We start from the raw sequence: 22659 nt of genomic DNA, 5'->3' as shown, positions 1-22659 counted from the left end.
GTTAAAAATAGCTTTTGCTACAATTAATTAATCACACTCTTGTGCTTTGATTAAGCATTTCCATCAATGTTTTATGCCTACAAATTATGGCTATAATTCCCAACATGCAGTACAAGATTTTTTAGTGCGTTCCTGGTATGTTATTCCCCTTTTAAAGCCAATTAGACTTCAGAGTGCTACCCCTGTTGTATTGTGACCATGAACACTCTGAACGCAGCGATCCAGCTGGCTTCCCAATAATGCATCACAATCTGTCAACAGTGACACTTCTCCAGTAACAGACAGGTTGCAGAGCCGCCCGCCATGTCTCGGGGAGAAAATGCCGTGGTGTACTGAAGCATCTCCGTACAGTACAGTCTGCAAGCATGCGGGGGAGAGTGAGGGGTTCACAAGTTGTTGAGGAAGTGCTGTTCAAACATCCTGAGCTCCACATATCATGTCCTTGTGCTGATGAGGCTGAACAGGCCGACAGCCCAGAAACCTGACAGCTCCCCACTGCAGGGGATGCTGCATCATTAATAACAACCTGGTGATATAAAGCCAGGAAACGTCGATTGGCTTTCTGCCTTTTCCCCGTATTCTTTGCCTATGTTAGCTCTCTTGGTATTTTATTATTATTCCTCTGCTCTCCTTCTCCATATGCACTGCATACTGACTGTGCCACTTTGTAATCACGGGTGTACCTCCACAGCAAAAAAAAGCATCACAAGAAAAACTAAAAGCTCCCAGAGAGACGAGTGCACATCCACTTGGACCAGACGCAGTGGAAAATTTTGCTCGGATATAATAATGTGTGATTACACTTTAGCAGATGCCTTTCCAGTAGAGGAAATTATGTTATGAGCACAAAATAACAGATATGATCTGGTGTATGCTGAACATAAACATAAACTGAGTTGTCTGTCGGGGGCGAGTTTGGGCAGTGTATTTACATGTTCCACCAGCATCTCCCATCCTTCTCTAATTAAATTTTCAGCACCTGTTCCACCCTTATGTTGCAGGATGACTTCATCCTCTGTAATGATGCAATTCCCTGGCCTTTGCAGGCAAGCCAGAGCAGAAGAGACAGAGGGGAGAAGCCCACCCATCATTTATCACTTTCTACAAGCCGCTGTTAGACTGTAGTTTGAAGAACCAACCCAACTGGTCGTAGTAATTCGAATGCTGAAGAGCTGGGAAGAACTTTGCTTTGATATCAAAACTCACTTTTACATTTATTACTGCTTTCATGTCACCATGTTTTGTGTGACTGTAGTTTATTTATTCAATAACTCCTCTCAGTTATTAGAGGTACACAATGTGCATGTACATGTGTGGTTATCATGCGTTGTTGTGTATGTGTAAATCAACTCTCTCTGGGATATACTGAGAGTTTAGTTAACTACTGATAATTAACTACAGACATCAGAGCCCTGAGGAGCTCGTCCTTACTAATTCTCTTCTACTATGCTGCAATCTCTATTATAGTATCTTGTGACGACACCTTGATAATGACATCAGTGGGATATTGGTCAATCTATTTAAACGTCACAAATGACAAAATGTAAATAATAAAAAGAAACATGTATCACTTAATAAAGAAATGTAAGCGCTAAATATGTGCCATAAAAATGATTTAACAGGTAGTTAGTAAATGATTATGGACCTATATTAGCAGTTCTGGCATCATCTTAGCTTTTGTAAAAGTTCCAGGCAGCAAAACTTGCACAATACATATTTGCTGTCAATACAACTTTAAGTCATTGAAGATTTGATTATGTCAGGATACATAAAAGGTACCAAACTTTAGGCAAACTATGTGAAAAGCCTGATTAGCTAGGATCGTTCTTGATTAGTGTAACACCATCCAACAACCAATAACTCGTGTGGAGGACTCGCCCACACCCCGTGTGAATAAGCCTTACATGAGTAACCCATACATTTATGAAATACACACACACACACACACACACGCACAGGCCCTCGTCTTTGTGCTTTTCTGCAGCACAGATGGCTTAATAGTGGGTGTCTTCCTGCTTCTGAGCCCCTCCTTCACTCACTCTTTCTCCATTTTCCTTTTTTTCCCCCTCTCTTCCTCTGCCTCCTCTACAGGCTGATCCACCTCCCTCTTCCTGATGTCCCTTTTGTCTCCCCTCTCCCTCCCTAACAGCTTTCACACAATGCGTGACACTCCGCTGTTTGGCCTCCCTCCCTAGACTAGTGCTAAATGGCCAGATAGATTTAGGGGCATTCATCATTGTAATCATGTTGCTTAATTATTCATAGGCTCCATCAGGCCTCTTCCTGGTGTTGCATGTAGTTATAAGAGGGTAAGCCAGACTCTCATGATGCAAAAGGGACAACGGGGGATAAAGCAGGTTAGCTCTGCATATTGACTCATTATTATACATCTCTAGCTAATGGCTAATTGAAGCCATTAATTTTCAATTCAGAGGAGACTGATGGGCAGAGCGGAACATATTGCATTGTGTTTTTTTCCTTTAGCTTCCTACTGTAAACCACACATTGCTGCAATGTTACTTATGGGATAATAAACTGAATGCTTTATTTCGATATAAGAAAAAAAATTATGAGAGAGGCTTTTGGTTTTAGAGATGTGCAAACATCACAGGCTACATCAGTTCAGATTACAGTGGTCCAGCCTCCAGCTGGGCACACTGGGAGCAGATGGCCCTATAATCACCAGGGTTCATCTAGGTCTGGAACAGCAGCCAAAGTCAGCTCCCAATATTTGATTTAATTTCAAGTATAGCTTAAAAATACAGGACACGTCAGCTGGCATCACTGCAAGACACTCCACAGAGCTCGAGGCTGGCAGCGCATGTCATTTTATGACTGAGGTTATTTAGAAGCAAAGATGTTTAATAAAAGATGATAGCCTATATCCAACCAGCACTCAAGGATCTTCCCTGCCATTGTTAGTTTCCAAAGCGTATGTGTTTCACGGAGTGCCTTACACAAAATGAATTAGGTTACCAGCAGAGGCAGTCCATAGGATTATGCACATACATAAAAACTGAACTGATGCCCTGTAAATATTATCTAAGCCTATATACATAAGCCATGCAAATGCATAAGAGCATCCTTTTTTCATATACCAAGAGTTTATGTTACATAACAGGCTACACCAGCTAGAAATTCTTAGCATCCATCCAATTTTACTTCTCAGATTAATATTGCTTTAATTGCTCAACTGGCGTGGATTTCAACATCTTTTTAATATTAAATCTCAAGCATGTTAGTCAGTGAAATAAATTGAATATTGTTTGTAAGTACAATACATATTGCAAGCTTTAGCTCAAAAACATGGCACAAATCAAAGTCAGAAACAACACAAAAAAAAGTGTTGGTAAGTTAAAATTTTCCTCCATAAAATTCCAACCACCAACCCCTGACCCAGACATCACCTAAGCCCTCTGAAAAGCCCTGGGAAAACCCCACATGCTTCAGACTTCTGCAACTGGGCCATAGGAAAGATTTTGAATTTTGTCTTCTGTAAAAAGCCACATTGTCATCCTCCACGTATTTAACTGGATACAGACCTCCCACATATACAATAGCAGCACGAGACCAAGCCAGAAAAACAAGGACTCACTTTACTTTTTCAAGATGAATATCCCATCTAAATGTCCTACAATATCCTTAACCTCCTTAAAGCGGCACCTTTATTGTCCTTCCATTATGCATTTATGCATAATCTCGCAGCTATATTTTCAGCAAGCGTTTTGCTTGTTTTCCTACATAGCCTTCTTATCGGCTGTAAAACTTGGTGAAAAGAAATGTCGACTATATAACACAAAACGAAACTCCCGCAGAGGTAAAATAAATTTGGGGTGGTGTCCCCACTTCAATGGAAAGGCAGTATTTAGCTATATTCAGACTGAGACGAGTGATTGCGATACTTGCGTTGCATAGAGCAGCTATACAAATGTGCCTCTCAGTTCCACCCACGTTTCAACAAATGCCTTATCTGAGTCACGCACCATAATGACGCCACACTGTGCATGTTTTTTTTCTTCTTCAGAAAAGACAAAAAAAAACACAAAAAACACAAAGCATCGCTGGTCATTTTCACAAGCCTTTCTATGCAACCACCTCCTGCAGATATGTGGGAGGGAAACAACTGCGTAATAACGTTTCACAAATCCAGCCAAAAACAAGAGAGAGTCCGGAAACATTATGTGCCTGCAAGATTCTGTTCCTCTAGCACAGCCAAGCTGAAATGGTTTTGTCTTAGCGGTGATGAATTTCTGATGTTATGTAACACAGCTGAACCTCCTTCACAGTCAAGCAAAAACAACAGGGGAATGCCAGGATTTTAATGCCAAACACTGTGCGCCTGCAGATGCAATTTCAAGCTGAAGAAGTACCTCGGGGGATTGAAGGAATCAGCAGCTTAGTAGAGATTTGAGCGCTGCAGGTCTGTCTGAATCATCCTAATGTCAACACAATTGACACTGAATAGTGGATTTTCCTTAGGCAGATTGAGATTGACACAATGCAACGTAGCTTTCCAAATCTGTATTTATGCTGTAAACACATTCAAAAGGCTTGAGTAATGTCTGGGACTCAGTGATTCAAATTCCTATTAGTAAACACTTTCGTGCCTTAAAGAATATTGTTTATTGGCACTGCTAAAATGTATTGTACACCAGACTTATTAAGACAACTGTTTTCTATTACAACAAGCTATTGTTACATCTTTTTCCATTGTAGTTAAATACTGCATTTTAGTTCTAATAGCACATAAGCAAGACTGATAAGCTGGGATCAAAACACAGCGATGGGCATGCTTTAAACTGTCTTTCTAAAACTGGCAATCCACCCTGAAACCAAATTGTCAATTGAGCATGGATATTATGGGGTAGGACGGTTTTCAGTTTAAGACACATGACATACATGTAGACGATAGCTGAGTTTTACAGCCGAGTCTCGCCTGTATTTGTGCAGGCGAGACAAGGCTGGAAGTCTTAAAGCAACATCATCGTGCCCTTGAGCATCTTTTAAGTAGATTAGGGAAATCTCGAAGCCTAAATGAGGGCATGTTTAGGTTAAAAGACTGCAATAATTGATCCACTTAAGGACAGGCTGTCTTTCCATAGTGCCATCCAAAGCAGCAGGCGGCTGGGATCAGTAAGATCTGAGTCTTCCTCTTGCCTGCTTCTTATCTTTTACTTGCACTTTTTGCTTATTCCTCTGTGTCTTTCACTCTGTTGTCTTTGCAGCAGATCTGGATTCTTTCTTCCTCTGCATTCTCCATTGGATCTGCATGTCATCTGTCCTTGTTGTGAGTGCTGCACATAACTGTTTTTTACTTATTGCAAAAAATTTGGGCAAACAGATTTTCTGATGCTTGCATGGCAAAAAATGAATAAAACTGCATGAAAAGCATTAAACAGTGGCAGAAAACACAATTCGTGTTTCAAGATGAATGTTTTTAGAAGCCATTAGGAAATTGTGAATTGAAGCAGTTCGCCTATATGTAGTGTGCTGAGTGTAGCTGTATAATGGTAAAGCAATAATAATATCCTGCACTGAGAGATAGGCGGCATAAAGGAGAAGGAGAAAGAGGCGCAGGGTTAGAAAATGAGAGGTTAAAACATTCATACATCTTTTTTGCCTGTGTCTCTTTATTTATGCACATGCACAATTCTCATCACTGTGCCAGCTCCCCTGAGAGCCTGTCCAGCAGATGCACCTCATGCAAATGAGGCTTTGAGGTTATGTGCTATAGGTTACGCGAGCCCAAAGTGTGGAAGAGTAGTATGTGCTGCATGTATATATCAATATCATTATTATTACTATATATATGTATATATAGTATATATGTATATTAAGTTAGAGATGTGGCCAATGACGGAAAGCAAAAGTGTATATTTTTTTAAAAGTGGACACCCCAACACAAAAGATAATATACTGTATGCCACAATAATTGTAACAGTATGTATAAAACAGCCTACTTCACACCATGTTGATTCTGTGCTTTCATTCAGAGACATGTGGTATCACCACAGTGAGGACAAACTGGTCTTTTAACTCCCAGTAAGAGGTCAGAATGCTCACGAGTGCCGATAAAAGAGCCCAGCACGGCTAGCGTGACCCCCGCAGCTGCAAAAGCATATTGAGGGAATAGCCTCCTCTTCCCAGGTCTCTCATACAGCACGGTTGGCCTGCTGTTCAAAGTGTTCAGGTGCTCTGTTAATGAACAGCAGGACAAGCAGCTAAGGCTGGGTCAGCTCGTGCTGACTCGTCAGGCCGCTTACACAAAGAAAGCAAACCCAGGGAAGTGGATGAAAGCCTGCAGCAGCGTGGAAGGTGTCGCTCTCCCACATTTTACATCAGCTTCCGCTCACTTGACGTCCCCTTCATCTGTCTCATCAAACACGTAAACACTTTTTTTAGGCTTCTTCTCCACATTCTCTCTCTCAGCATCACTTGGCCACTGAGGGTGGTTGTCATGGTAACACCACCTACAGGAGCCAGTTACCTTCCCTGTTACCGTAGCAACTGGTTCCCTACTGAATTTCAAGCATCTCTAGCACGCTCTCTCTCTCTCCTCTCTTCTCTTCATTAAGAATCTGCCTCTATCTCACGTTCCTTCTCACATAAAAGAGTCAGCATATGTTAGCTTCAACTTTCTGTCTTCCTCAGGTCGATGATTGTTGGCTTAATCGTTAGTTAGCTTTCTCTCGTCACTGCCTGTTGATTGATTCCACTACATACTGCAGCAATAAACTGAAGGTCTCCCTTGTATTGTACTTTTTTTGGCACCCAAATGAAACATGTAAAAAGAGTATATAATAATTACTTGTTAATGACTATCGATTATTATAAATACAGACAACACAATAATAGAATAAACAATAAAACATGTTAACTGTTAACTGTGTGGACTAGTATTCTTTTGCTGTTTTCACCTTTTTTATGATCCTTCACTGTTGGTGAATCAGTAGCTGAATATGTAATTTTCTCTTCTTCTGGGTCACGCCTGATGAGCTTTCCATTTTACTTTAATCAAGATCAGCAGCTGTCTGTCTTTACATGACTTCCTTCAGTTGTACTCACCCAGAGTATTTCAAAGGAAATGATGAGTTATGAATCTGACTCATCCGATTGTCATACCGTCACCTGTAGGCTGGTTTAATTAGTTCAGGAACTATAAAGCACAGTTTCATAAATCAAATGACAACATACTAATGATAAGTGAGATCTTGTCAGGCTGGCATGTCCTGTCTTGCTTTGACTCTGGTGTTTTTAAACTGGCCCACTCTGGTAAGATAATGTGTGCTGGCTGTGTAGTCTGCAGTAGATTAAATATTAGTGTTATCTCATTTCCTCTGGATATAAAGTCTCCACAACCTCCCCAATTGAAGAGAAAATGATTTAATCATTGAGACAATTTGTACAAATAGATCCCTCACATTATGGTTTTTTTTCCCCCAAGCCAGAATCAGAAGCGTGTGAAGTATCCAATTTGACAGCCTAAACTTGTAAAAGTATTGGCTGTTAACTGGCACAGCTTGGCCATGGCAACTGAATGACCCTGAGCTCAGAAAAGAATGACATAATGTGGCTGAATCTTACAATTAACTGCAGCCAAAGAAGCGCCTGATTTTCTTTATCCTCTTTAGTTGTCTGAAAAACCAGCACAACCCATCTGTGTACACGGTGTAAAACAGGCACAGGGAAATGCAGTGGGAACATTATGAGCTAGATTTACTTGGTGAAAAAGACAAAAGAAGTATCTACAAAGAGAGCACAGAGACAAGAGGAGGTTTTTGTGACTCACTGCACACAATATGTATTTCTGGGACTTTCTTGCTTAGGCATAAGAATGGGGGGGGGGTAACTATTTATCTCATCTCCACTTACTTTGATGTGGACATGAACTGACTGCAAAAACAGCCGGAAAACTAACCGCACCTATGGATGCTACTTGGGGATCATGCTCACACAGATTGTAGGTGCTTCCTGTTTCCTGAAATTGTATCCTCACATTTACATCCTATGAATCACAACATGAATTTAAGGTAAACAAAGGCCTGCTGATCCTCGTTTTGGGGGCTAAGTATCTATTTTGAGTGTCTCTTTTCATCATCAGTGTAACATTTTCGCACAAACTAGCCCTTGAAATTTTCCAGGTATCTTACTACTAAGTGTAAGTACAATAGACACTCATGATGAAAAGAGAGACTCAAAATACTCTCTTAGCCTCCAGACTTGTTTATATGATATCAAAGATGAACCCAGTGTGAAATATTGGGCATATATCAATGTTTAAAATAACAGTTTGGCTGACAGGCTGTTTGTGTTGTAATTTATTCCTCTTTTAGTGTCATAGAAACATTATTAAAACATAACTGAGCTGTTTTAATCTTTCAGCTCTGCATGCCACTCTCTTTGATCATTTAGCCTGTGCAAAATGCATTAAAATCTGATGTAAAAAGTGAAGTAAAGGGGGTAAAAGATGTCAATGCAAATTCATGAAGAAGACAAATAACCCTTTGTGTCTTGCTGCAATTCTAAAGCTCCAAAACATTTGACACTGAAGGCGTTAGAAGAATCAGACTTTGATGGTATCAATTTCAAAGCATGAAAAACACATCATTGTGTAGATCCCCTCACCCCCAGCCGGTCGTGGCAGATGGCTCCACCTGTGCTGGAGGTTTCTTCCTGTTAAAAGGGAGTTTTTCCTTCCCACTCTCACAAAGTTCTTGCTCATAGGGGGTTATCTGATGGGATTTTTTTAGGGTCTTTACCTTATAATATAAAGCATGTTGGGGCAGCTGTTGTGTTTTGTTGTTATAAATTAAACTGATTTAAATTGAAGCGATTTTGAGTATTGCAACTACCATTTGCAGTTGGTCTGTTAATGTACCACAGACGGCAGTGAAAGCAGCAAATTCTACCCTTACACATTTGTTTGGAGATATCAGATACAAGAGACTTCTGCTGGGCAGACCAATTACTATACTGTGCATCTGTATTCAGTGGAGAGCTGCTGACATCACGCCACATGGGACACAATTAATCATTTTTGATTGGCTATTCGCCATCTATTGACAACGGTTGAAATTTGACCTCACTTTTAAAGGGGATGAATTCTGACATTATAAGTTATATGTGTCCACCGGGAATGGAAGTCACATTGCCTCAGTAGTTTTTAATTTAGTTCTCAGTGTCGACAGATGAGGCGTTCAGTGGGAAAAGGAATGCGGCATCAGATCTTGGAAAAAATTCTCCAAAATCATGGAGGTGCAGGGGAAAGGGAAAATAAAGCTAGGGGTGAGGAGCAGCATGAATTATTCAGGAACAATCAAAGTACACACATGAAAAGTGAAAAGATGTCACTGGCTACTAAGAGCTGCCGAGGCAGATGGAGAGGCAGATGGAGAGGCAGTGTCTGAGTAGGGGAGGGGTAAGGAGTGCCCTTGGGATGTGGCGGCGGAGAACAGAGGAGGCAGGGACAGAGAGAGAAAGGAAGGACGAGGGGGGCAGAGCCAAGGAGGAGACAGGCGTGGGGATTTTCCTTTGTATTATGTAGAGGTGGATGGGGAGCTGGATGGAGGGGAAGTAGCAGGGTACACAAAAACCAGGTAGCATGAAGCGAGAGGGGGTGGGGTCTGCCTTCTGACTGCTAAGAGGCGGCGTGACAACTGCCATAGCCGTGTCGACAAGCGAGAGCCCAGACCTTTTCATGGCCTTCAATAATTGATGCAGCTTGTGCAGTGTGCCATCTTTAGTGTGTACGTCCACGTTTGTGCCTCTCAGCCTCCCGTCAGTACAACTGTGTGACCTATTTGTTAGCAAGTGATTTCTACCCATCTTTGTTCAACTTGGAGGAAAGTGTCTGAAATTAGCTTTTTGTCCGTCTAAGAGAGATGACAGAGCAACAAAAGTTCATCGAATGTCCTCCAGAACTGTTTCTGTTCCTCTTTTTTTTGTAACTATTATTACTGTTTCGATGGGTCATAGTGGACCCAACAACTCTGCACACTCTCACACCGCGCATCCAGCCTCGTTATTAAATTAGACTTTGCAGTCATGTTTTCATACAACTTATAGCTTCACTCCTGACATAGTTTTTTTCTACCAGCTGCTGAGGCTGAGCAGGAACAAGGATTGTTTCCTCCACAGCACAGCATGCACTCCACCCTGCAACCCACACAACACTCTACATGCTCCACATCACTTCCACTCTCGCCATGCCAGGGCAATCCCCTGTCTCTCTCTCACTCTCTCTCACTTCACCAGCCCTCAGTCTCTTTCACTGTGCCCTCTCTCTCTCTCTCTCTCTCTCTCTCTCTCTGTTTTTCCTCCCGAACATGGAGGACAAGTGTTATCTCTACACTGCAGATGTTTTTCAGGGGGGCTCCGCCGAAGCCTCCCACTGGCTGCGGCAAGGCTAAACGGCACGCTTTGCCCCGGCGTTAAACTTTTCCACAGAAATACAACCCCATTAGGCTTACTGAGGCAGTTATGAAGGATGTGAAAACCTCGGGCAGCAGCGATATCTCTCTCCTGCAAGACTCCAGAGAGGAGGCAGAGCTGGATGTCATCATCTAGTCTCTCAATCCCTGTAGGTGACACTGGACAAACTTATGATGTGCAAACACAAATCTTCCACTGCACACATCAAAAATGCACAGTCCCATCTGGGCTTCAGCTGGTACAGACACAGGTGCAGAAAGTCATAAGTGAAGTGCTTCAAGCTTGAAATTGCCCCATGAATCTCTCTCTCACATGCTCTCTCCCCCTCTCTCTCTCTATATATATACATGTATATGTGTGTGTGTGTGTTTTATGTGGCAGTCAGTAGGTGGATGATGAAAAGTAAAGTAATCTTGAGGAAACTGGGAGCAGCTTTAATCTACATTCTTTTTAAATCTTATTCTTTGATTACACATAGCCTAAAAAAAGGGGCTGCACAGTCTGAGAATCCAGAGAAATTAACTCATCAAATGCAGCACATCATGACAGGCTATAAGGGATGGCACTAAATGACAAGCCTCCTGAGCAAATTATTAATAAACTTTAATTTGGGAATGACTCCATTTTCTAACCGAGACCTATAATTTGAACGTTTTCAGAGAAGCCAGAAAACAAGATGAATCATCTTGAGTGGGATTTGGCAGAGGTTCCCCAAACCTATTGGGGAGGGTGTTTTGCAAATGTGCAATTAATGTGAATTTATTTTCTGCACGAAATCTGGATGAACTCTACGCCCCGGGCATACACAAATGTACACTTTTTTAATTTCTACCCAGGCACTCAAAACAACTGGCAGCAAGAACGAGAATAAAACCTCCCAACAGTATTAAACATACGGCACTGTTCCGCTGAGATGGGTTGCAACAATTGCCCAAAGGGTGCATTAATGTCATGCATTCGTTTATCAACTCTGGTAAGGACTCTACTGCTGAGGCACTTTTACAGCGGTCCCTTTCCCCCGGTACAGTACAGCTTTTGTTTCGCAATGACTCTGCAAGATCTAATCCTGGAACTGTGTGTGTTTGTGTGTGTGCGCGCGTGTCTGTGTGTGTGTGCGCGCAAGTGTGTGTGGTGCACCTCAAAAACTTGGAAAGGAAGCGAGATACGGAGAACAGGGAAAAAACATGTGATACAACAAAATGGTACGTTTTAATGCCCACTGGCACACGGATATAGCAGAGAAAAGCAAGCACACAGGAATCCATTAGTGAAATACGATTATCTCTTGGCTCTAAAATTAATTAAGTGAGTGTAGGGCTGTGTGTGTGTGTGTGTGTGTGTGTGTGTGTGTGTGGATGAGAGAGAGAAAGAGAGAGAGAGATCTGGTTGTCCTTATCTTTCTTTTTCTGTTTTTTTTGTTTGTTGTTTTAAACAAATCCTCTTGTGTTACTACACTGAAAGGCAGATGGGAGTGGGAGGTCGTTGCATCTGTATGGCCTGAAACTGCTATTCCTGATGTGGTGGTGGTGGCAGCGTGGAGTGGGCAGGTTGCACAGCAACTTTTTGAATTACTTTGACTGAATTAATTTGACATTCAGGCTCACTAAAATGTATTTTTTAAATCTTCCTGCCTTTTATCTTCTCCACATAATTTCCTGTCACGGTCCGGGGTCGGTGACCGAGCGGTTTTAGTCTCTCTGTTTTTTGTCATTTTGTGTAATGTTAAGTCTTCCTTGTTATTTCTAAGCATTATTCTGTAAGGGCCTGGGTTGTTCTGTTTAGTTTTGTTAGTTTTGTTTGTTGAATCTCCCCTCGTGTCTTTGCCCTTTGTGTCTCCCTCTGTGTTTGTGTTTATGTGTGTTCTTGTGTCTTCTTTCCCCTTCTTGTGGTTTATTCCATGTTTATCCAAGTTTCCCCAGCCCATCACTTCTGCTCTCTCTCGTGTTCCCTCGCTCCCTCTCGTCAGCCTCTCCTCCACTCCTGCATCATGTTTCCTGTTTTATTGTGAAAGTCCAGTGTTTTCATGTTCATTCTGTTCAGTCTTGCTTGCCCTGTCTCGTTATGGTTATTCGTGCCAGCTGTGTTTCTCATGTGTCCTCACTTCCCTTGTTATCCCTTTTGTATTTAGCGTCTGTTTCTTCCTGTGCTTGTTGTGGCGATCTCCCTCATTCATGGCTGCATTTCCCTGTGTGCCTCTCTGTATGTTTAGTTATGATTTCAAGTGTAGTTCTTTGTAACGTTTTCCCTTCCAGCAATAAAGCTGTTTTTTGACTTTGAATTTTCGCCTCTGTGAGGTCTGCTTCTGGGTCCCTTTCCTGCCTGCACGCAGCTGCATCATGATATTTTCCTACTCTCTCCTTGTTTTCCCTCTTTATGCTTAAATCTTTCCTACACAATCTTTCCAAACAGCACATTTGTTTCTGGGTCTGTCCTCGAGACTCTCTGTGCTGGAGAGCTCAGGCAGAGGTTTGCACTGCAGTTATTTATCTAAAACTGAGCATACCTGTAGATCCTACAGTGGTCTTTAGAAAAGAAATATGGCTACAGAAGAGCACAATCACTGTATGAGCGCTTTGTGTAACAACAAACTGCAAATGGATAGAAATTTGTCCACTGTGCAGGTTTTGTGCAGCCATTTCTACAGGGCAGTTGTTTCATTAACATCTCTGGTCCTCTTAAAGCATTATGGGTAATGCTGCAAATCATCAAACAAAATCTTCTTGTTTTTTAATTGACAGGATTAGATTATGGAAATTAATGCAGTAACCAAGAATTATTCTCAATGGGAAATTTTAGCCATGAAATGTTTCTATTCTCAGGAATAAAAATCACCCATCCATCCTCTTCCACCTATCCAATTAAGGGCCGTAGGTGGGCTGGAGCGTATCCCACCCCTATCCTAGTTATCGTCAAATCCAAAGAAAAAATATTGTGTAATCCGAAGATGTATCAGTTCCAGCTTTTCATATAGGTATGTTTTTTGGTTCTCTCACACTTGTATTCATGTAGAATACCTTCAGGTGTTGAAGTACTGGTTTGGACAGGATAAGCAGTCTGAACATGAAATCACAACCCGCATCTTTCTTCCTGATATATTTTGAAGGCCAAATAAATAGTCCATTAAGAAAACATCCATTTAAAATAATGGAAAATAAAAGGAATGTTAGAAAAAGTATAATAAAATAACTGGAAAATGATGTGAGAAATTAATAAAAGATCTACATATTTGTGCAAAATCTCACTCAAATTCAATATAGGTGCCAAGCAGAAATCACTACAGTTCTAATGACATTTGAGCAAAAGTAATGTAAGTTATCTATATTTCCCAGTCTTATTAAAATGGGAAATGCTCGTAACAAACCAAAAAATCTTCTGCATTTCATTAAGGTCAGACAGCATTGCACAAGTTCACAGGGTGCAACAAAGGGGTTGTTTCTCTGACCTTTTGCGTCATGGGGAAAACTGCTTTGTATGTCAATTTGCTAATGTTTTCAGTGCTTCTACAGGTGAGTGCTATTAAAGCTGAGAGAGCAGGGAAGCTCTCATTGGACATACGATACATGTGACTGTCTGGCATAAAAATGTCTGTGCACTCACAGCAAGAACACAGGATGTAAATAACCCTGAATGCCTTTCTTTGCACCTTATTTTGGCACTCATTCCTGTTTTCTACTACCAACTTCCTGTCCGTGTGTAGAAGTTTTTATTTTGATGGGACGATTTCCTGTAAAACAGTTTTTGGCGCAGTTTTCAGCAGCAGTCGCGGGAGTTTAGAAAAGTGATGGCTTAACGGAGCCTATGGTGATTTCTTTTGTCATTAGCAGCCCCCTTGATAGAGGCACAAGCTATGGTTATGATGTAAATAAGGAGACGTTTAGATGTTTTTGTGACAGTCGCTACATTTGTTAAATGTTACGTTAAAACGAGCTTCATGTTATAAGGTTTACGATTGTAAGAGTGTGGATTATTTTGCTTACACGCTGTTTCTGTGTATACATCCCCAGCTCTTACGGTGAGATTGATGGTTTACTGCCATTAAACCTTCAAAACGTCATCAGTAAAGTGTCATCCTTCATTCGGGGGGGGGGGGGGGTTCGCTACAGTAAGAGCTTACCTCCGAGAGCAGCGAGAGAGAGAGAGAGCTTCCTGCGATCGGAACGGCACGGCACGGCACGGAGCAGCAAGCTACAGCAGCGGTCCGGTAACAAGCAATTGCTCTCAAAATGGAAAATATAGAAGGAGGTCAGTTAAACGAAAAGGAACAACGAAAGGAATTGACATGCGAAGCTGATGAAACAGCTAATGAAACGTTCCCAAGGCGATCAGAACGGCCCAGTGTGCCCACGGAGAAAATGCTCTTATATCAAAGAGATGAACAGAATAAAAGAGAGAAGAAACTGCTAACCATTTATGAACATTGGAAAGGCCAGGTCAGAGTATACAGAGAAGACCTGAAAAGTGATTTATCAGATTCACGGTTAGCAGAAATGGCTGATGATATTGAAAGGACAGTAAATGATATGACAAAAGCATACAGTGAATATAGAGAGCGTAATGAACCATCCCATGTCATAAGGCGCAAAATGGACTCTTGTGAATCAGTGACAAAGGACATTATGAAAATCATATCTGAGCGTTTAGCAGCTATAGATGAGTATGATGCAGATAGAGAAAGGCAGCGCCTCCATCAGCTCTTAGCTTATGAACATGCTAAGTCCATATTTGGTACTGCATCACAGTCAAGTTACCAATCTGAAGCAAGCATTGCAGCTAAAAGAATCGATGCTGTTGCAGAATTAGCTGCAAAAGAAGCTCAGTATAAAATCACACAAGAGGAAATAAAACAAAAACAAAAAATAAGAGAAATGGAAGAGAAACACAGGAGGGAATTGGATGCACAAAGGTCTGAACTAGAACGTTTACAAGCAGAAAAGGAAAGGCAAGCAGCACGTGCAAAATTAGAGATTTATGACAAGGAGTTAAAAGTTGATATGGACAGTCAGCTAATGTTACAGAGCAATGGGATGTCTGTTATCAACCAAAGCTTTGCACAACCAGCCTCAGAGCTCTCTACAGGTTCATATCACCCACATGTGGAACAATATGCATCCATCCCTGTCAATAATCCTCTACAACAACTGCACTCACAAATTGTCACTCCATCGCCTCCCACAGACGTATTGCAGCTGGCTAAAGCTATTCAAGACAGCATAGCAGTAAGCAGAATTCCAGTGCCTGTGCCCATTGTGTTCAGCGGAGATCCCATCACCTACATCGAATGAAAGGCTTCCTTCATCTCACTGGTGGGCCACAAAGGTATATCTCCAGCTGAAAAACTGCATTTGTTAAAAAGGTATATCACTGGTCCTGCTCTTAAGTGTCTTGAGGGCACGTTCTACCGCAGTGATGAAGAGGCATACAAAGATGCATGGAAAAGACTTGACCAACGCTATGGTCAGCCATTTGTTGTTCAAAAGGCATTCAGAGACAAACTGTCAAAGTGGCCTAAAATCCACTCAAAAGATGCAGAAGGTCTACGAGCCTTTTCTGATTTTCTCACAACTTGTCTGCAAGCAACACCACATGTAAAGGGCTTAGAGATACTAAGTGACTGTGAGGAAAACCAAAAGGTATTGCAAAAGATTCCAGAATGGCTTGCAACGCGTTGGAACCGTCAAGTCACAGTTGCTCTCATGAAAGGCAAAGATTTTCCCTCTTTCAAGGATTTTGCAGAGTTTGTAGCACTCGAGGCAGAAATTGCATGTAATCCTGTGACTTCTTCATATGCACTCTACTCAAGCAGCTCATCCTTGGAGAAAAGATACGTAAGGGAGACCAAACCAAACAGATCTGTGACTCAAGTCTTCACTACACAAGCCACAGTACAAGGAGAAAAAACTAAGTCAAATGACACAAGGTTAAAGGTGGCCTGCATGTTCTGCAAAGATGAAAGTCATCAGTTGTCAAAGTGCCCAAGCTTCTCAGAGAAGTCACTAGACCACAAACGGACATTTGTGAAGGAAAATAAACTGTGCTACGGGTGCTTAAAGGTGGGCCACAATGCCAGAGACTGTCGTCATCGCCACAAATGTGACACTTGCAAAGGACGACACCCCACCTGTTTGCACAATGAGAGTCACATGGCAAATGAAAGGCCTCAGAGCTCTACAAACGTCGCTTCAACCACAGAAAATGACACCATGGCAGCCACAGCTCTGAATGTTACTAAGGTGGGTCAATCAGGTAGTACCTCCATGATTGTTCCTGTGTGGGTTTCCACTACTCAGAGTCCATCTAAAGAGCAGCTTGTGTACGCTTTATTAGACACACAAAGTGACAACACATTTGTCAGTGAGGAGGTAACTAACCAGTTACAAGCAGCATCCCATCCAGTTAAGCTAAAACTAACCACGATGCTGGGAGTTCACATGACAGTCAAAAGCCAGAGAGTAGCAGGGTTACGTGTGAGAGGTTATAATTCAGATGTTCACATCGACCTTCCACCCTCCTACACAAAGGACTACATCCCATTTAACTATGACAACATACCCACAAATGAAACTGCAAGGCAATGGCCCCATCTGTCAGAGATCGCTGATCAGACACCCCCTCTCCTGAGTTGTGATGTTGGACTACTCATTGGATTTAACTGTCCCAGAACTCTAGCTCCAAAACAGGTTCTACTCGGAAAAGACAATGAGCCATTTGCCATACAGACAGACCTAGGGTGGAGCATTGTTGGTGGCTCATCAGAGTCAAATGAAACTGAAACAAGTCTGTGCCATAGGGTCATGGTAAAGGAAATGCCTGCTGTAACACCAATGGACATGATCAATGTTCTTGAATCAGATTTCAAGGACACAAAGGCATGTGACAAAACGGTCTCACAAGAGGATGTCGTTTTTCTGGATAAACTTAAGGAAGGGATAAAGAAAAATGAACAAGGATACTGTGAGATGCCTCTTCCATTCAAGCAAAGGCCAAACTTACCAGACAACAGAAGGCTTGCAGAGATCAGACTGGAACACTTAAGGAGAAGGTTGAACAAGAATGAGAACTACAAAAATGAACTGCCCACAGCACAACCTGTCGAGCTGGGAGGAGATCCAGAAGTCAGAAAAGTACAGACAATGTTAACTAAAGTCACAGACACTGTAAGTCTTGCTGAATGTCTAAGTAAGTTCCCCTCCTGGTCCAAAGCAATTAAGGCTGTAGCACGTCTCATAAGAAGGGCTAGACACATCAAGTCAAATGCATCAGCTACAGTGAGTGAGCAGAAAAATGCTGAACTTGTGATCATTCGACATGTACAAAGTCAAGCGTATGAACAGGAAATAAAACAGCTGAAGAAAGGAGAACAGCTCCCACATCATAACAAACTGTTTAAACTGGACATTTTCATGGATACAGATGGTCTCCTCAAGGTGGGAGGGAGACTCCAGCATGCAACGAGTGACACCTTCAAACACCCGATCGTGATCCCAAAAGAACATTGTGCAGCCAAACTCATAATATCTCACTTTCATAACAAAGTAAAACACCAAGGAAAGGGATTCACCATAAATGAAATCAGATCCAGTGGCTACTGGATTCCTGGAATGAGTAAAACAGTTGCCTCATTCATCCGACAATGTGTGATCTGCCGCAGACTCCGCAAAGCTCCAGAGGGTCAGAGGATGAGTGACCTACCTCCACATCGCTTAGAGCCCTCTCCTCCCTTCACACACTGCGGCATGGACTGTTTTGGTCCATTTGTGACAACAGAGGGAAGAAAACAACACAAACGGTATGGACTCTTATTTACTTGCTTTTGTTCTCGTGCCATTCACATCGAGTTCTTAGAGGACTTGTCTACTGATGCATTTATTAATGCATTAAGATGTTTCATTTCAATCAGAGGTGCAGTTCGACACATCCAATGTGACCAGGGAACGAACTTTGTTGGTGCTCAGAATGAGTTTAAAGCAGCTTTAAATGAGCTAGACACTCAGAGACTAACTACATACTTGACTGAAAAACAATGTGACTTTGTGATGAACGCACCCCATGCTAGTCATGCAGGGGGAGTGTGGGAACGTCAGATAAAGACTGTCAGAAGTGTGCTGAATACCACTCTGTCACTGGCTCACGACAGACTCAATGATGCTTCATTACGGACGTTATTCTACGAAGCCATGGCTATAGTCAATAGCAGACCCTTGACTATAGATAACTTGAATAGCCCCAACAGCCTGGAACCGCTCACGCCCAATCATCTGCTGCACATGAAATCCAATGCACCGTTGCCCCCACCTGGTGCCTTTTCAAATGAGGACCTGTACAGCAAGAAGAGGTGGCGCCGCGTGCAGTTCCTTGCAGAGCAGTTCTGGAGCCGCTGGAGACGAGAATACATTCACAACATCATTTCAAGGCAAAAGTGGCACTCACCAAAGAGGAATCTAAAAGTAGGTGATGTTGTGTTGGAAATGGATGAACTGGCACCCAGAGGGGAATGGAGACTTGCAAGAGTTGTAGAGACTGTCAGTGGAAAAGATGGACTTGTGCGAAGGGTAAAGATCTCACTTGGAGAAAAGAGACTCAATAATAAAGGTCAACGCTCTACTAAACTATCAGTTGTTGAGCGTCCAGTACAAAAACTTGTATTGTTGTTAGAAAGTTCCTAAGGTAACTCCTACATGGGTTATTTTGTTTGGGAAAATTATTCATTTTGGTTCTTATGTAAACCAATTATTCGTAATTTTGGTGGGAGTGTAAATAACCCTGAATGCCTTTCTTTGCACCTTATTTTGGCACTCATTCCTGTTTTCTACTACCAACTTCCTGTCCGTGTGTAGAAGCTTTTATTTTGATGGGACGATTTCCTGTAAAACAGTTTTTGGCACAGTTTTCAGCAGCAGTCGCGGGAGTTTAGAAAAGTGATGGCTTAACGGAGCCTATGGTGATTTCTTTTGTCATTAGCAGCCCCCTTGATAGAGGCACAAGCTATGGTTATGATGTAAATAAGGAGACGTTTAGATGTTTTTGTGACAGTCGCTACATTTGTTAAATGTTACGTTGAAACGAACTTCATGTTATAAGGTTTACGATTGTAAGAGTGTGGATTATTTTGCTTACACGCTGTTTCTGTGTATACATCCCCAGCTCTTACGGTGAGATTGATGGTTTACTGCCATTAAACCTTCAAAACGTCATCAGTAAAGTGTCATCCTTCATTCGGGGGGGGGGGGGGGGTTCGCTACACAGGATAATGCTGAATATGTGTTTGAGTTCCAGTTAAAGGCCATATGAATACACAGTAGAGTCTGAAATTTCCATTTTCAAGTTAACATGCTCTGTTTAAATGGCATGCAATAACAGAGAGATCAAAACAATTTTGCACTATTCATGTTTGAACTGTATTCATGTTAAGTGAATTAAGGGAGGCTGACAGTTTTATTAGGACTAATACCACAGTGTAATCCAGCCAGTCAACCCTCTCAATGTGTAATCTTCCCTGTAAACCTTCACGAGCAGGTCTCCTTGTATGAAGCTAAAGCCTGTTCCTCGGTATAGCAGTAATCCCACTAAAGCTCTTACAGAAGTGAAATCATTTCAGAATGAAAGGAGAGGCTTTATGACTGCTACTGATTCACTGAGGATGATGATTAATGAATAAACATTTCACAAACTACCTCAAGATCTGTCTCAACCTGCATTCAGGGTCCTCCATGTATCACCTCAGATGTTAGAGGTGAATGCAATCACTCTTTATTAGAAGAGGAGTGTTTCACCTAAACCACAGCTCGAGCTGGGATGTCATGACTCATCCATCCCCCTTTCTCCTCCCCCCTCTTCCTCCTCATATCCCTCCCATACTCACACACCTCCAACAATAACCTAGAGCACATCCTCCAACTTGAATTCATGCCTCGTGATGGGTGGCTGAGGAGTTATTGAGAAATAAAGGTCAAGTCCATTAAGCTGAGGGTCGGCTGTAAGTCACGATCAGCCGGAGAGGGGGTTGGAGTACCTGGTGGCCCATTGATCTTTCATTCTGTACAAGAGACTTTCAGTGTTCACCCCCTAACTATGGGCAGGTACATATGCCAATAGAATGACCCCATATATGTCATTAAGATGGATTTCTCAGTATCACACTCCCAAAGACGCCTCAGTGCAAATCTGACAGCAAATCTAATTCCTGACTCTTCAGCAGGGAGTTTTTAATCAATTCAGTATTCTTCCATGAAGACCAAATGTACAACAGAACACCAATTGAATATGCATGATGGCTCCATCCTGCTCAAGAGCTGCACCACTTCTCTAAAGGACGGATGCGAGCTGATTTGCTTCTCTGACAGCGCCAGATGGGGTGAAATGAGATGGGATTTAATCTCCATCCTTCCACAGAAGCAAGAAAAAAAAAAAAAAAAAAAAAGGAAGAAGAAGAAGAAGAAGAAGAAGAAGAAGAAGAAGAAGAAAAAAAGGGCCTGTAACATTCATCATATCAGTGCAGGCCCAGGCTTGACGCAGCGAGCCAAATATACTGTAAACCATGTTCACGGACACTCTCCTCAGTGTGGGCTTTCATTTACATCATATATCAGTATCTGCATGTCAAACGTTTTCACTATCACTGCATTTTCGTGGGCGATGCGTGTCATTACTCTTGTTGACACAGGACGGTGCATTTACAAATTAAACCTGCCCCAGATGATTATGAGCAATCCCGGAGAGAACAGCAGCTGAATGAGAGAGCGAATGATAATAATATTAAAAATACATTTTGTCCTCTTCGCCATTCAGTGAACAAAACAAACAAACAAACAAAAATTCAGCTGGCAGAGATAAAAGACTCCGACTGTTTTGCTCTTACCTCGACGTTTTTCCGCACGCATAATGACAATACAGCCATCAATATAGGTATTGCAGTATGTCCCATTTTCTCGCCTTCCTCTGCCTCTTTTTTATGACGAAGTTGCTGCTATATAATAACTGAGTCCAGCATAAGCTGTCTGGTTACATCGGCTGAAGTGATGGACACTGCCTTTCCTATATATCTCCTGCGTCTTCCTCCTGTTCGCTCGTCTTTCCGTCGGGTTCTCCAATGGCAGCCTGGGCTTTTATGTGGATGAAGTCTGACAGAACCAAGCCCTGTTTCTGCGGGTATTTATCACACAGGCTAGTCCTGGCGTCCTCGCTGTGGCTTAGTGCAGAGAGACATCTGGTGGGGATGAGCTGAAAATGCACTTTCTGTGTCACATTTAAAGTATGTGTGAGTGTGAGTGAGAGTGTTGGGGGGGGAATTCACGTAGTTCATGTCTTAACCTGTGGTCCTACTGCTGTTTCAGTTGAAAACAAAGCAAGCTGACTTGTCATGTAGAGAGTAACCTTGCAGGTGATTCACTGAATAACTCTTAAGGCGCCTGGTTAACTGATTCAACTGCATGCAAATTTATTTACAATGATTTTTAAAAATGTATTTATTAGTTATTGCATTCATATGTTACCAGTAATTTACAAGCAAATATACATTCACTGATCTTGAGCTAACTGTCACTTTTCTTTAAATCACATTCCTTCAATGGAAACATACTTTTGGAGGACATTTAAGTGGATATGAGCACTCTTAATAATACATTTGCAGCTATTGTTCCACTGCTATAAGTCTGCCTCAGCAACACATTGTTGCTAAGCAGCACTGTGACAGTGGGAAATGTCAGTTTCAGAAGTCATATTGTTAGCCTGAGTAAAGAAGGTCTTTCTCGCCATCACACCATGACAGGAAGCATCCATCCCTCCCACCATCCATCCAGGCAACCACTGACACTCACATTCACATCTAGGGGCACATTACAATCACCACTTAATCTAATGTGTATGTCTTAAGAGAAAACTGGAGTACCTTAAGAAAATCCAGGCAGGCACATACAAAGCCCACACAGAAAGGCCCCAGCTGGTGGATTCAAACCCAGGACTTTCTTGCTGCAATACCCTTAAAGGTCTAAACACCCTGGTTTGTGAAAAGCAAACAGTAGTATCCAAAGGTTGACCAAGAGTGAGAGCACCATCAGAAGATCAGTCCACTGAGAAACAAAGAAGCAACCTCACGCTCAAGAGTTAAAGCAGCAAAGGTCTTATCAAAAGATCATCACCTAATACGTATTTGTATTTTCTTCCTCAGGAAGGAAGTACAAATCTAAAAACCACGTGTATGTACCAGCAATTAACAACACAATATTATTAGCA

At 42.0% G+C, this 22659-nt stretch overlaps 1 protein-coding gene across 3 annotated transcripts in view; it reads right to left on the bottom strand.

Moving 5' to 3' along the window:
- The window catches only part of aplp1 (amyloid beta (A4) precursor-like protein 1), a 38439-nt gene extending 16886 nt beyond the window's left edge, over positions 1-21553 (bottom strand). For 2 of the 3 annotated variants that reach the window (XM_086312140.1, XM_086312143.1), the window contains exon 1: positions 21287-21553. In XM_086312140.1, coding sequence (XP_086168266.1) covers positions 21287-21352 — 66 coding nt within the window. In that variant the 5' untranslated portion in view covers positions 21353-21553. The remainder of the gene's footprint in view (positions 1-21286) is intronic. The other variant, XM_086312142.1, reaches the window with a different exon arrangement.
- Positions 21554-22659: the final 1106 nt, after the last annotated feature.

This window comes from Aulonocara sp. 'chitande type north' Nkhata Bay, linkage group LG11 (genome assembly GCF_057382095.1).
Source record: "Aulonocara sp. 'chitande type north' Nkhata Bay isolate Kocher_YH1m ecotype deep benthic linkage group LG11, A_spYH_male_GT1.1, whole genome shotgun sequence".
NCBI classification, from domain to species: domain Eukaryota; kingdom Metazoa; phylum Chordata; class Actinopteri; order Cichliformes; family Cichlidae; genus Aulonocara; species Aulonocara sp. 'chitande type north' Nkhata Bay.
Note: the sequence above shows the minus strand (reverse complement) of the source record. Positions and strands in the feature narration are given on the sequence as shown.